This window comes from Coregonus lavaretus (assembly GCF_964263955.1).
Source record: "Coregonus lavaretus genome assembly, chromosome: 10".
NCBI lineage: Eukaryota > Metazoa > Chordata > Actinopteri > Salmoniformes > Salmonidae > Coregonus > Coregonus lavaretus.
Genome location: NC_139997.1, coordinates 55,480,037 through 55,495,741, shown reverse-complemented (window position 1 = coordinate 55,495,741; position 15,705 = coordinate 55,480,037). Strand labels below are relative to the sequence as shown.

Sequence of the window (15,705 nt, the reverse complement as noted above, 5' to 3'; positions counted from 1 at the left end):
CTAATCAATTCAGTTACAATAGCTAAATCAAATATCATACCTGTGTATTTTATTGGAGTAAATCTCATGCCTGTGTATTTTACTGGCGAAGAGATGGCAGAGAAGGTTCTGATTATGAATCCTCTCTGATTATTCTTTACATAGGCCTAGACCTCAAGCTTGAGGGGAGGTACAATGAAGCAGGTGGAATTTTACTTTTCTTTACCCTTTAGGTCAACATTTCCGTGTTTTAGTATCCTTTTTTCCTGACACCGACCAATGCTAGCACAACCTGGCTGGGTGGGCACCACGGAAAAAAATGACATCTCGCCAAAAAACTGACTGGTCACTGTGGATTAGCTACAGTAATCCGACAGCAGTTTTTTTTTTAAGGAGCCCGACACGCGGTGATGGTGGCAAGTAGTGAGGATGCGGCGATGGAGGATATGGAGAGAAGGTTGGAGAAGCAACAGCTGTGCTGGAATGCGATCAATATGGATGATAGTTGTGATGATATGGGTCGTGACGATGAGGGTCAAGGACCTGAACGGTCTGTAGTGGAAAGTAATAGGAAAAAGAGAGACCATGCTACAGAAAGCAGTGGCGCTTCTAGTGCAGAGAGCGTGAAGAGGGTGAAGGTAGGGAACAAGAGTAATAATGTGTATGAGTGGGAAGTTATGATGGTGTTTAATGTGACCACAGGGCCGCATCTACATCCTATCCAATTAACCAATGACGTAAAGAAAGAGATAGGTGAAGTAAAACTAGCCCCGTTCATTGGAATGGTAGACTGCTTATAATCTGTACAAGATTCTTCAAATGGAAACCCTCAATGGGAAGAAGATCAAAAGTCATGTTCCTGGTGCTAAATCATTTCTGGGATCCCACTATCTATGTCCATAGATGATATTAAAGAAAATGTGAAGGGAGGCAGAGGTATTGAGGCCAAAAGGTTGATCAGTAGGAAAGAGGGTCAAAGGGTCAAAGATGTGAAAGCTTATCAGTGCTACTGAAGTTTGAGAAGGTTTTGCCTGAAAAGTACAGATAGGATTCCTTCGTTTCAATGTCAGAGAATTTGTCCCATCCGCATTGCTGTGTTTTACTGTACTGAATGTCCATAGATTATATAAAATAACATGTAGAGGGGGGCATAGTGGTTGAAGCCATAATGCTGTTCAGTAAAAAATAGCGGCAGAGAAGTCAGTATTTTTAATGTTTGAGAAGGTTGTACCTAAGAAAGTACAGATGGGCTTCCTGGCTTTCACGGTTAGAGAGTTTGTCCCACCTCCATTAAGGTGTTTTAAATGCCAGAGAATGGGACATGTAGCGGCTCTGTGCAAAGGAAAGAAAAGATGTGCCAAGTGTGGAGGGGAACATGATTATGATGAATGTGGGAACAATGTCAACGTTAACTGTTGTAATTGTATGTTGGTCCAGACAAAGATACGAGACCTGTTCAGACATCTTGCTCTCACAAATGTGTCATGTCAAAGGAGACCTTAATAGTTAATCAGATTGACTTTATAGCCTTCATGGGAAAGGTTATCAACCTGACTGCGTTTGTGGAAAGAAGAACTGCCAAGTTGAAGATCATTGCGGAAGCAGCAACAGAGTTTTTAGGAGTAACAGATGTTACTGTCGCCATGATTGTTGATATGTTGATTTCTAATAATACTAATGATGGAATGTCTCAGTATGATGATAATTAGAGTTATGTTTTTTGTTATCCTTCAGTGGAATGCCAGAAGCCTTATTGCTAACGGTCAGGAGTTTAAGAAATATGTAATAGATTTAGAGATCAAACCTGATGTGATACGTGTTCAAGAAACATGGCTTAGACCACATCTTGATTGTATTATTCCTGGTTATTGTTCAATCCGATCTGATAGATCAACTGTGTTTGATGCATATACAAAACTTTAAAGCCATTATTTTAATGTTTTTTTTAGGCTACTTTCCTGAAACAATAATTAACCACCTCATGGTTCAGCTGTCGGAGATTCAGGCACTACATTTGAGACACTTGAAACCCTACCTCTTTAAGGAATACCTGGAATAGTATAAAAGTAATCCTTCTACCCCACCCCCTCATAAAAAATAAAAAAATAGAAAAGAAAAGTGGTTGTCCCACTTGCTATCATAAGTTGAATGCACCAATTTGTAAGTCGCTCTGGATAAGAGCGTCTGCTAAATGACTCAAATGTAAATGTAAATGTAATCAACTGGACTTGGTGATAGGTGTGCTATGTTCATAAGGGAAGTCTTGTATATCGTAATATAACTATCCCATCTGAATTTTTATGTATAATGGTGGAAATCTACAGTGCAGGTAGTAATATTAAGTTACTAAATGTTTACAACCCTTGTCGTCAACAATCTGTAGCTATGTTTGATGAAATATCAGGAGAATTGGGCTCTAGAGAGATATGGTGCAGCGACTTTAATGTACATAATAGTTTATGGCGAAGAACACATACAGATGCTAATGGTACTATTGTGGAAGATATGATGGAAACAGGAGCATTAGTGTGTCTTAACGATGGATGTGGTACACGAGTAGATGTTGTTAGATGGGTTACATCCTGCCTGGACCTCACAATGGCTTCTAACTCTATTGCATCTATGTGTGAATGTAAAGTACTGAATGATTCTACTGTTGGAAGTGATCATTTCCCGATTTCGTGTACCATGAACTTTGATGTTACCATTCCAGATAGGGTACCATTCAGAAGATGGTGCTTTCATAAAGCAGACTGGAGAAAGTTTGGTGATCATTGCTTAAAGTCTGTTGGACAGTTGTCTTTAGAGAGGCTGGTTGATGTATGTGCTGCCTCTGTAACATCACTGATTTTGAGTGCTGCGAATGTATATGTACCAGTGAGTGAAGTGGGTGAGAAAAGGAAGGCGGTTCCTTGGTGGACTGAAGAGTGCACTGCGGCTATTCGAGAAATAAATAGGGCTTGCAGAGAGTTGCGTAGGAATATGACTCCTGAGAATCTACTTGTTCCAAAGGAAGAGAGCTTTAGTATGTAGGGTCATTAAGTCTGTCAAGAGAAATGCATGGAAACAGTTCTGCTCTACAATAGGCAGGGGTACTGAGCTGGGAGATGTATGGTCTATGTTTTAAGAAGATGACTGGAAGAAGCAAGTCCACTCGAATTCCAGTTTTGGTTGTGGGTCAAAAAATGGCTGTAACTGATCAAGAAAAAGCTGAGTTGTTCGGGAAGACATTTGCAAGGGTACATAGTGGGGTTACTTTGGATGAAGTATATAAACAACGCAGGTGTGAGATTTTAAATGCTCATGTTAATGTGTATAAGAAAAGGGATACTGTTGACTCTTCTTTGGATGCTGTTTTTACCATACATGATTTGTGTTCAGCCTAAATAGGCTGTGGATATACAGCCCCAGGTCATGATCAGTTGTACTATGTAATGTTTAAGCATCTACTTGATGAGGTCATACATGTTCTCCTGGGATTATTTAATAAGATTTGGAAGGAGGGGGTTATACCTTCTGGTTGGAAACGTGCAGTAATATTACCCTTTGTAAAGCCTGGTAAGGACCCTTCATGTGCTGATTATAGACCAATAGCACTGACCTCTAACTTGTGTAAACTGACGGAAAAGATGATAGTCAACGGATTGTCATATTTCCTGGAACATAGAGGTTTATTAAGTCAATGTCAAAGTGGATTCCGTAAAGGTAGATCTACTTTGGATGCATTAGTAAAGGTGAGTAATGAAGTTGAAAAAACTCTGGTCATGAAATAAGTAATGGCTACTGTCTTTTTTGACATTGAAAAGGCTTATGACAGTATGTGGAGAGAAGGCCTACTGATTAAGATGGAAAGACCTGGTTTTGGTGGGAGATTATATAACTGGGTTTTGGCCTTCTTATTTAATCGCTCTTTTCAAGTTAAAATATTATCCATTTTATCTGATGCCTATGGAGTAGACAATGGTATTCCTCAAGGCAGTGTTATCAGTCCTATTTTTTTCAACATGAAGATTAACGATGCGTTTTCGAATGTAGGTAGAGGTATTGGGGCTTCCCTATATGCTGATCATTGAGCTATTTGGAAGAGGGGAAGGAATGTCTCTCATGTGATCAAATTGATTCAACAAGCTATTGTGGATGTTGAAAGATGGTAGATTGACTGGGGTTTTAAATTGTCAGTGGCAAAGTCTATGGGGAGGGTTTCTAAGTACAAATATTTGGGTCTATGGTTCAATGAGCGATATACATGGAAAGATCATAACCAGGTGGCGAATCGCATCTCTGCATGTCTGGCAGACATATCAGTATGGATGACGGATCACCACCTCAAGCTGAACCTTGGCAAGACGGAGCTGCTCTTCCTCCCGGGGAAGGACTGCCCGTTCCATGATCTCGCCATCACGGTTGACAACTCCGTTGTGTCCTCCTCCCAGAGTGCGAAGAGCCTTGGCGTGACCCTGGACAACACCCTGTCGTTCTCCGCTAACATCAAGGCGGTGACCCGATCCTGCAGGTTCATGCTCTACAACATTCGGAGAGTACGACCCTGCCTTACACAGGAAGCGGCACAGGTCCTAATCCAGGCACTTGTCATCTCCCGTCTGGATTACTGCAACTCGCTGTTGGCTGGGCTCCCTGCCTGTGCCATTAAACCCCTACAACTCATCCAGAATGCCGCAGCCCGTCTGGTGTTCAACCTTCCCAAGTTCTCTCACGTCACCCCGCTCCTCCGCACACTCCACTGGCTTCCAGTTGAAGCTCGCATCTGCTACAAGACCATGGTGCTTGCCTATGGAGCTGTGAGGGGAACGGCACCTCTGTACCTTCAGGCTCTGATCAGTCCCTACACCCAAACGAGGGCATTGCGTTCATCCACCTCTGGCCTGCTGGCTCCCCTTCCTCTGCGGAAGCATAGTTCCCGCTCAGCCCAGTCAAAACTGTTCGCTGCTCTGGCACCCCAATGGTGGAACAAGCTCCCTCACGACGCCAGGACAGCGGAGTCACTCACCACCTTCCGGAGACATTTGAAACCCCACCTCTTTAAGGAATACCTGGGATAGGATAAAGTAATCCTTCTACCCCCCCCCCCCCCCCCCCCTAAAAAAAATTTAAAAAAAATTGTAAAGTGGTTATCCCACTGGCTATAGGGTGAATGCACCAACTTGTAAGTCGCTCTGGATAAGAGCGTCTGCTAAATGACGTAAATGTAAATGTAAATGTAATAATTGTTGAAAAAAAGTGTAAGGTGGTGAATCTTATGTGCTCGGTCTCTGGTTATGAATGGGGTGCTGACGGACAATCGTTGATGGATATTTATAGAGCTCTGATCAGGACGACAATTGATTACGGGTGTATCGTTTATGGAACAGCAGCAAAGACTTGGCTTCAGAGGTTGGACAGAATCTAGTATATAGCTTTAAGTATGTGTATCGGTGCATTTAAATCAACAACTGTGTGTGCCTTACTAGTGGAGGCAGGTTAGATGCCTTTAGATATACGGCAAAATATTATTAGGTTGAAAGGCTGTGATGTTGAGCATTCCACTGCTACTGTTCTAGATGACTGATGGGAATATACTGGTAGACAAGGCAGTGGTTTTGGTTGGACAATTGGAAAGGTTGCTGATAAGAGTGGTTTGAGGGAGTTGGAGGTTGGCCCTTCTGTGGTGATAGGGGATGTTCCTCCATGGTTACTCCCAGATCTTGTTGCTTATCTAACCTTGGTAGAGAAAAGGAAAGATCAGAAGTCAGTGATATAGGGAAACTGCTTGACAATTACATTGGTAGAAGTTTTTATGCTTTTTTACCGCTTTTCACAGATAGTGGGCGCACAGGAGCAGCCGTTTATGTTCCTTAATTTGATGTGCAGATATGTAGAAGACTAACAGATGAACTGTCAGTATACTCAGTTGAACTGTTGGTGATAGTAGTTGCCCTCCAGTGGGTGGAGGACGTACAACATGTTAGAATTATAGTATGCTCATATTCTCTGTCTGTATTGAATAGCTTATCATCTGGTAAATCTAATAGGAGTGACCTACTATTGGAGGTATTCATGTTATTATGGAGAATTGAGAGACTGGGTGTAGTAGTGAGATTCTGCTGGGTCCCAGCACATTCAGGTGTGGAAGAAAATGAAATTGTAGACCAGTTAGCCAAAAGAGCTTTGAAACTAGATCTAATTGATATTAATGTTCCACTGGGTAGAGGTGAGGCCAAATGTAAGATCAGATACTTTTTGATAGATGTGTGGCAGAAGAGATGGTACTCTGAGCACAAGGGCCGGCATTTATATGCCCTCCAAAGAAAGGACGGTGGACCAAGATTCAAAGGTCAGATTAGGAAGGAAGAGGTGGTGTTTGCTCGATTGCGCTTAGGACCTTGTACATTGGACTCGTCATTACATCTGGTTGGCAAGCATGTGAATGGTTTGTGTATGGTCGATGAAGCGGTGGAGCATGTGTTGTTATATTGTTGTAGTATGTTGAACAGAGGGAAAGATTGTAGGGTCATTGAGGTTGAACAGGGTTGGAAAGGATTTTGGGGATGGGGAGGGTCTGTTAGAAGTTAGTAGGGCTCTTTTTTATTTTCTCAGAGGTACTGTTAGGTTGGAGGATTTAGAAATGTTGCAAACCGTGACTGACCATACACTCCAACACAGTAGGTGGAGGCATGCATCTTTAACGTTTGTTTGCGGAGCGCCATTATATCATAGAAGAAGAAGAAGCTCGCCGCGCTCCAGACCTTAGTAACTTGCCAGGTCCGTTTGCCGCTAACGGAGCTGGCTAGCTGAAGGGACTCGAATTCTGTTGTCGGTGACACAAATCCAAGTCCATCTGTGGTTGTAAACAGACTGGACGACGCATTATTGAGGCGGCGAGCCCTTGGTCGAGCGTCTACATGCTAAATATGTGGAAAGTCAGGGAACTGGTGGATAAAGCGTGAGTATTCTTGCAGTTATCTTGTGTTTGTCGTTTTGTTGCAAGGCCCGTTTATGATAAGGACAAGGGAATCACTGATCTCGTGACGTCACGCTGTTTTCTCAGCTGATGGCTCATTATGGCGAACGTTAGTGTATCAGCCTTGTGTACAACATTAAATAATGTATTCTCTATGATCTTTTTGCTGATGTCCCTAATATCCATTCTAAACATACATGCAAAGTAACATCCCCATCCCCCTTCTTTCAGCCTGCTAACTCAGGAAAGTAACGTTAGGTGATGTATGGCTAACGCGTTAGCCATACATTCCATGTCTCAGAATAGGTCCCTTTGATGTCCACTATCATCTATTTCCTGCTAGCAATATTTGTTTTACCTGGCTAGATTATTTCATACCCAATGACATCGTATCGTTCAATTACAATACAAGGCCCTCGTCCACTGCCGCCTAACATTAGCTAGTTAGAAATCTGGCTAATTTAGCTTAACACATTAGCTAACTAGCTGACATAACGTTAGCTAAGCAAGCTAGCCACAATGACTGTCAAGACCTTTCGGTTCATTGTGTCCATAACATTAACCACTATGGAAGTTGAACTTCATGACCATTCTATTGTTTTATGGTTAAAACGTTTTTATACGACCATAATGACCTGCTAGTTAGTTAACTATCTAAGCCAGCAGCAGCTAACATTTGTCTGTGCACTAACCTACTGTACTGTAACCAGCTGCCGGTTAGCTTCAGGAGGACTTTGCAGCAGAGCCATAAAGCTGTCTGCCGACTAGGGTAAATAGGCTCCTCATGCCGCTCATCAAACACTTTGAATGACACTGACTGACAGTTAACCTGAACCACGAGGAATACAACACCAACATAATCTCTTAGCTAGCGTCTCACTGGGGGGGCATGTTCATAGCTAGTTAACATTAGCTAAATTAGACTAGTATTCTGCCAGCAGCACAAACTATGACGTCAAGTTTTTATGGTAATGAGGAAACCTTTAAAATAAAAGCCCACATTGCAAAAGGTATTGCATTTTAATCAATGGCCACTTTTATTGTGGCAACAAGAAAAGACAGTAAGTAATTTCTGAAAACAAATAACAAAATATGGTTTTAAAAACATTTTTTCAGACCAATAATGAAAAAGTTGTGTTGACACTGGTATGTTGAGAATATTGGGCTGTAGAGAGAACACTTTTTTGCCTGTCTCAGCTAAAGTGGGGTGGAAAAGTAGGATCTCTACTAACCAAATATGTGTAGTTTTGGAGGGGGACTGTGTCATACATACCCAGCAGCACTTCGTTCTCCACCTCCTTCATAGCTCCCAATGCAATACACTGTAATAGGCTGTACATTGTATTCATATTGGCTTGTAGAGAGAACTTTCTTACCTGTGTTGAATGTCAGTTGGAGATACAAAACACCTTAACGGGTTACAGTATTCTAAAGATTATAAAGCCATCAACATTTTAATAAAAACAGCATATACTGACCTAAAGGTTGAGCTGTGTTAGCCTATCTCTAGCTTATCCAGGGTCAGTGATACATAGACAGTGTATGGTTGCACTATCTATGGGAACAACTGCAATCATTTTGCAAGCGACATTGCTAAAATGAATAAAATAAAATGCTCATCTCCTGTAGCCTAATTGTCATTTGCTTGTTGTCACACTGTACCTAAATTATAAGGGTTGAATTTGCACTAAACAATTTTATGGGTCAGCACTTAAAAGGCATACTAAGTCTGTCATATGGTTTGCCTCATATACAATGTCTACTGGTATAATTTTAAACTGATAACATATACAGTGGCTTGCGAAAGTATTCTCCCCCCCTTGGCATTATTCCTATTTTGTTGCCTTACAACCTGGAATTAAAATGGATTTTGGGGGGGGGGGGGTTGTATCATTTGATTTACACAACATGCCTACCACTTTGAAGATTCAAAATATTTTTTATTGTGAAACAAACAAGAAATAAGACCAAAAAAACAGAACCCCCCCCGCCCCCCAAGGTCAACTTTGTAGAGGCACCTTTTACAGCAATTACAGCTGCAAGTCTCTTGGGGTATGTCTCTATAAGCTTGGCACATCTAGCCACTGGGATTTCTACCCATTCTTCAAGGAAACACTGCTCCAGCTCCTTGAAGTTGGATGGGTTCCGCTGGTGTACGGCAATCTTTAAGTCATACCACAGATTCTCAATTGGATTGAGGTCTGGGCTTTGACTAGGCCATTCCAAGACATTTTAATGTTTCCCCTTAAACCACTCGAGTGTTGCTTTAGCAGTATGCTTAGGGTCATTGTCCTGCTGGAAGGTGAACCTCCGTCCCAGTCTCAAATCTCTGGAAGACTGAAACAGGTTTCCCTGTATTCAGCACCATCCATCATTTCTTCAATTCTGACCAGTTTCCCAGTCCCTGCCGATGGAAAAACATCCCCACAGCATGATGCTGCCACCACCATGCTTCACTGTGGGGATGGTGTTCTCGGGGTGATGAGAGGTGTTGGGTTTGCGCCAGATATAGCATTTTCCTTGATGGCCAAAAAGCAAAATTTTAGTCTCATCTGACTAGAGTACCTTCTTCCATATGTTTGGGGAGTCTCCCACATGCCTTTTGGCAAATACCAAACGTGTTTGCTAGTTTTTTCTTTAAGCAATGGCTTTTTTCTGGCCACTCTTCCGTAAAGCCCAGCTCTGTGGAGTGTACGGCTTAAAGTGGTCCTATGGACAGATACTCCAATCTCTGCTGTGGAGCTTTTCAGCTCCTTCAGGGTTATCTTTGGTCTCTTTGTTGCCTCTCTGATTAATGACCTCCTTGCCTGGTCCGTGAGTTTTGGTGGGCGGCCCTCTCTTGGCAGGTTTGTTGTGGTGCCATATTCTTTCAATTTTTTAATAATTGATTTAATGGTGCTCCGTGGGATGTTCAAAGTTTCTGATATTTGTTTATAACCCAACCCTGATCTGTACTTCTCCACAACTTTGTCCCTGACCTGTTTGGAGAGCTCCTTGGTCTTCATGGTGCCTCTTGCTTGGTGGTGCCCATTGCTTAGTCGTGTTGCAGACTCTGGGGCCTTTCAGAACAGGTGTATATATACTGAGATCATGTGACAGATCATGTGACACTTAGGTTGCACACTGGTGGACTTTATTTAACTAATTATGTGACTTCTGAAGATAATTGGTTGCACCAGATCTTATTTAGGGGCTTCATAGCAAAGGGGGTGAATACATATGCACGCACCACTTACCCGTTATTTATTTTTTATAATTTTTTGAAACAAGTTATTTTTTTAATTTCACTTTACCAATTTGGACTATTTTGTGTGTGTCCATTACATGAAATCCAAATAAAAACCAATTTAAATTACAGGTTTTTTTTTTTTTTTTTTTTTTCACCTTTATTTTACCAGGTAAGCCAGTTGAGAACAGGTTCTCATTTACAACTGCGACCTGGCCAAGATAAAGCAAAGCAGTGCAATAAAAACAACACAGAGTTACATATGGGGTAAAAAAAACAAAGTCAAAAATACAACAGAAAATATATATACAGTGTGTGCAAATGTAGCAAGTTATGGAGGTAAGGCAATAAATAGGCTATAGTGCAAAATAATTACAATAGTATTAACACTGGAATGCTAGATGTGCAAGAGATTATGTGCAAATAGAGATACTGGGGTGCAAAAGAGCAAAATAAATAACAATATAGGGATGAGGTAGTTGGGTGGGCTAATTTCAGATGGGCTGTGTACAGGTGCAGTGATCGGTAAGGTGCTCTGACAACTGATGCTTAAAGTTAGTGAGGGAGATAAGAGTCTCCAGCTTCAGAGATTTTTGCAATTCGTTCCAGTCATTGGCAGCAGAGAACTGGAAGGAATGGCGGCCAAAGGAGGTGTTGGCTTTGGGAATGACCAGTGAGATATACCTGCTGGAGCGCAGACTACGGGTGGGTACTGCTATGGTGACCAATGAGCTAAGATAAGGCGGGGATTTGCCTAGCAGTGATTTATAGATGGCCTGGAGCCAGTGGGTTTGACGACGAACATGTAGTGAGGACCAGCCAACAAGAGCGTACAGGTCACAGTGGTGGGTAGTGTATGGGGCTTTGGAGACAAAACGGATGGCACTGTGATAGACTACATCCAATTTGCTGAGTAGAGTGTTGGAGGCTATTTTGTAAATGACATCGCCGAAGTCAAGGATCGGTAGGATAGTCAGTTTTACGAGGGCATGTTTGGCAGCATGAGTTAAGGAGGCTTTGTTGCGAAATAGGAAGCCGATTCTAGATTTAACTTTGGATTGGAGATTCTTTATGTGAGTCTGGAAGGAGAGTTTACAGTCTAACCAGACACCTAGGTATTTGTAGTTGTCCACATACTCTAGGTCAGACCCGTCGAGAGTGGTGATTCTAGTCGGGTGGGCGGGTGCCAGCAGCGTTCGATTGAAAAGCATGCATTTAGTTTTACTAGTGTTTAAGAGCAGTTGGAGGCTACTGAAGGAGTGTTGTATGGCATTGAAGCTCGTTTGGAGGTTTGTTAACACAGTGTCCAATGAAGGGCCAGATGTATACAAAATGGTGTCGTCTGTGTAGAGGTGGATCTGAGAGTCACCAGCAGCAAGAGCGACATCATTGATATACACGGAGAAAAGTGTCGGCCCAAGAATTGAACCCTGTGGCACCCCCATAGAGACTGCCATAGGTCCAGACAACAGGCCCTCCGATTTGACACACTGAACTCTATCTGAGAAGTAGTTGGTGAACCAGGCGAGGCAGTCATTTGAGAAACCAAGGCTATTTAGTCTGCCAATAAGAATGCGGTGGTTGACAGAGTCGAAAGCCTTGGCCAGGTCGATGAAGACGGCTGCACAGTACTGTCTATTATCAATCGCGGTTATAATGTCGTTTAGGACCTTGAGCGTGGCTGAAGTGCACCCATGACCAGCTCGGAAACCGGATTGCATAGCGGAGAAGGTACGGTGGGATTCGAAATGGTCGGTGATCTGTTTGTTAACTTGGCTTTCAAATACTTTCGAAAGGCAGGGCAGGATGGATATAGGTCTGTAGCAGTTTGGATCTAGAGTGTCACCCCCTTTGAAGAGGGGGATGACCGCGGCAGCTTCCAATCTCTGGGGATCTCAGACGTTATGAAAGAGAGGTTGAACAGACTAGTAATAGGGGTTGCGACAATTTCGGCGGCTAGTTTTAGAAAGAAAGGGTCCAGATTGTCTAGCCCAGCTGATTTGTAGGGGTCCAGATTTTGCAGCGCTTTCAAAACATCAGCTGTCTGAATTTGTGTGAAGGAGAAGCGGGGGGGGGGGCATGGGCAAGTTGCAGAGTTGGTGGCCGGGGTAGTGGTAGCCAGATGGAAAGCATGGCCAGCTGTAGCAAAATGCTTGTTGAAATTCTCGATTATTGTAGATTTATCGGTGGTGATAGTGTTTCCTAGCCTCAGTGCAGTGGGCAACTGGGAGGAAGTGCTCTTATTCTCCATGGACTTTACAGTGTCCCAAAACTTTTTGGAGTTAGGTTGTAATGCAACAAAATAGGAAAAACGCCAAGGGGGATGAATACTTTTGCAAGGCACTGTACGGTATACCGCCCAAGCCTAGTTGCAATGCTGTGAAAAACAGTTGCACTAGTGCTAAAAAAAAAAATATATATTCCCAAAGTTTATCATGTCTTTGAGGGGACTCTTATTTTGAATTGTGCTGTCAGCATAATATCCTGATGCTCAGAGAACAGTAATCTAAATTGGTGTGTTGCACATGATCTCTTATGTGTTGGCTATGGACATTTGTACTGCATGGTGCATACCATACATTATTTCAATTAATTGCTAGAGGGGTTTGAAGTTTGTATACCCTGGCAACATTTAGTTAATCATTCATGCATCAGTATTGGAGAAGTTCAAATTGCTTACTGCAACCATTTATGTCAACACCGCTAGCTATGATAATGAGTAAGTATATCTTGCATTGCAAGCCCTGCAGCTTAGTGCTTCAAGGTTGTGCAATATTTTCTAAGTGTAGCTAAGTAACCACAAAGTATAACATAGAAATACATTTTGTCCTGAGGCATAGCCTAATTCTCATAGGAGAGGCTTTTCAACATGTGAAAGAGCGTGTTTGACCTCTGGGTTGGAATGTGCAGTCACTGTGGTCATTGACTAATACAGTTTGGAAACCAAGTGGTGTGTTTCTAGCACTTCTCCCTATGCCAGCATAAAGTCATGAATCATGGCAGTTCTTGTATCAACCCTGTGCAACCACTTTCTGCTGGATTACCTTTGTCAGGCTTTTAAATTAGGCTTAATTTAAAGGGACTTGTAAATACCATCCCTGGTCTAGCCATTCAGGGCCTATTGAAAATAGCCTTTTTTATAATCTGCTGTGTTTTGATTTGAATCAAAAAGCTTAATTGCATGTAGAGTAGTTTCAAATCATGCATACACTTGAGTCATAAAGAATGCATGAAATGAGAATGCTGGTGAGCAGTAGAAAGAGGTGAAGGATATGAATGACTGATTCTGATGCAAAACGTCGCCCACCTCCTCCCAATGAATGGAGCACTGATGTCACTGTGACCTCTGATCTTCAATTACATGCATGTTGAGATGGAGGTTTGTAAGGTGCAAAGCCAGGCTAGACTCCATGTAGGTAGGCAAGGTACTGCCTCCATTGTCTGACTGAATGCACTCATCCTTGATTCCAAACTGAAGGTTTGTGAAGGAAGAGGTTTCTTTCATTGTGCAAACAGACAAAAGAGCCCTGTCATTGGAAAGGGTCCTTTCTTTGCTTCTTGTCTCCTCATTTTGAAAGGAACTGCATGGTTTTATGAAGGAGTGTAAACATCCATTTACCTGAAAGTGATTCTTTATAGTCTTCAATGGTTTTTAAACAAGCATTGGGCCAGTAAACGAAAGGCGACTAGGTTAAAAATCTCTGTGCCGTTGAGCAAGGCACTTAACCATAATTGGTCCTGTAAATCGCTCTGGATAGGAGCGTCTGCTAAATGACAAAACTGTAATGGAGGAAATGCTAGCTAGCTACATACATTGCAGCTGACCTGCTAAACGCTAGCCAGAGCCATGATGTATAGCCAGCTAGCTAGCTCCTAATTGCAATGTTGGATAGATAGCTAGCTAACCTGTTCCATCTATGAAAATAGGGACAATTATCTCACTTTATTTTAACTTATCCAATCTTTACCCACTGTGCATCTGTAGCTAGCCCATCTGTAGCTAACATTAGCTAGCCCATCTGTAGCCCCTAACTAACTAGCTAGCTGAGTTCCAGTTTTTGTTTCGTTATTTTACATATTGTTTGAACACCAAATGGCCACAAGCTGCCTGCCAGTGGGTGGAAGCTAGCTAGCTATCTAGATATCCCTGCCTCAGCCATAGCATTGGCTATCTTGCCAGTACGCATTGGGTGAATGCAGCAGTCCTGTAACGTTGGCAAGCAAGGACAACCCGTGTTTTCAATGAATAAGCTGGCTTGGTAGCACACATATTTCCTTAACTGATTCCGATGATGGCTCCATAGCCTGCCATAAGCTAGCTGACTAAACTCAACTCCATGGTGAAGGAAGTTCATCAGAAACTTTCTTCACCATGGAGTTGCGTTTAAGCGAGTTGCTGAGCTGGGGCTACGAGGTTATCATAAATTGTACTAGCTAGCTAGCTACTTCTCTGTTCTGGCATAAACCATAGCCTACATGTCGACACGTAATCACTACAATTTGAGAGTTGTTTTCAACTGCTAGCCACTACCAGGTTTGGACTAGTTGCCTGCTTGCTTGCTAGTAGCTAATGTTATACATAGAAAATAACAACCTCTCTTTAAAGGATGATATTATTACTTGGCTGTGATCTGATATCCTTCTACACTGAGTGTACAAAACATGCTCTTTCCATGACATAGACTGACAAGGTGAATCCAGGTAAAGGCTATGATCCCTTATTGATGTCACTTGTTAAATCCACTTCAATCAGTGTAGATGAAGGGGAGGAGACAGGTAAAATAATGATTTTTAAGCCTTGAGACAATTGAGACATGGATTGGGTATGTGTGCCATTCAGAGGCTGAATGGGTAAGACAAAATATTTAAGTGCCTTTGAACAGGGTATGGTAGTAGGTGCCAGGCGCACCGGTTTGTGTAGAACTGCAACGCTGCTGGGTTTTTCAGGCTCAACAGTTTCCCATATATGTCAAGAATGGTCCACCTTTCAAAGGACATCCAGCCAACTTGACACAATTGGAGTCAATATGGGCCAGCATCCCTGTGGAACGCTTTCAACACCTTGTAGAGTCCATGCCCCGAAGAATTGGGGCTGTTCTGAGTGCAAAAGGGGGTTGCAACTCAATATTAGGAAGGTGTTCCTAATATTTTGTACACTACATGTAGATCAGGGGTGTCAAACTCATTTTAGCTCAGGGGCCACATGGAGGAAAATCTATTCCCAAGTGGGCCGGACCGGAAAAATCATGGTGTATATATAACTTAAAAACAACAACTTCAGATTGTTTTCTTTGTTTTAATACGATCAACATACAACATAAAGCTGGAGCCTGAGGACAGTGTGTCCAAAATAGTACAAGCACAACATCACTATTAATCATAAAACACGTCAAGTTTATTTGAAAATTCTAAAGAAAAAGAACACACAAACACACAATGCCTCAGTGATTAACATAACTGTTTCACAGATCACAGAACTATATCAGGGTGTCATTTCTCAGGCAGAAATGTAGATAAAGATAATGAAATCCTGTTCCCCAAA

At 42.2% G+C, this 15,705-nt stretch overlaps 1 protein-coding gene across 2 annotated transcripts in view; it reads left to right on the top strand.

The window, feature by feature from the left end:
* The first annotated feature begins 6,746 nt into the window (after positions 1-6,746).
* Positions 6,747-15,705, top strand: part of LOC311136718 (clathrin interactor 1-like) — a 45,396-nt gene continuing 36,437 nt past the window's right edge. Inside the window, exon 1 of one of the 2 annotated variants that reach the window (XM_084170976.1) lies at positions 6,747-6,919. In XM_084170976.1, the coding sequence (XP_084027102.1) occupies positions 6,879-6,919 (41 nt within the window). In that variant the 5' untranslated portion in view covers positions 6,747-6,878. The remainder of the gene's footprint in view (positions 6,920-15,705) is intronic. The other variant, XM_084170977.1, reaches the window with a different exon arrangement.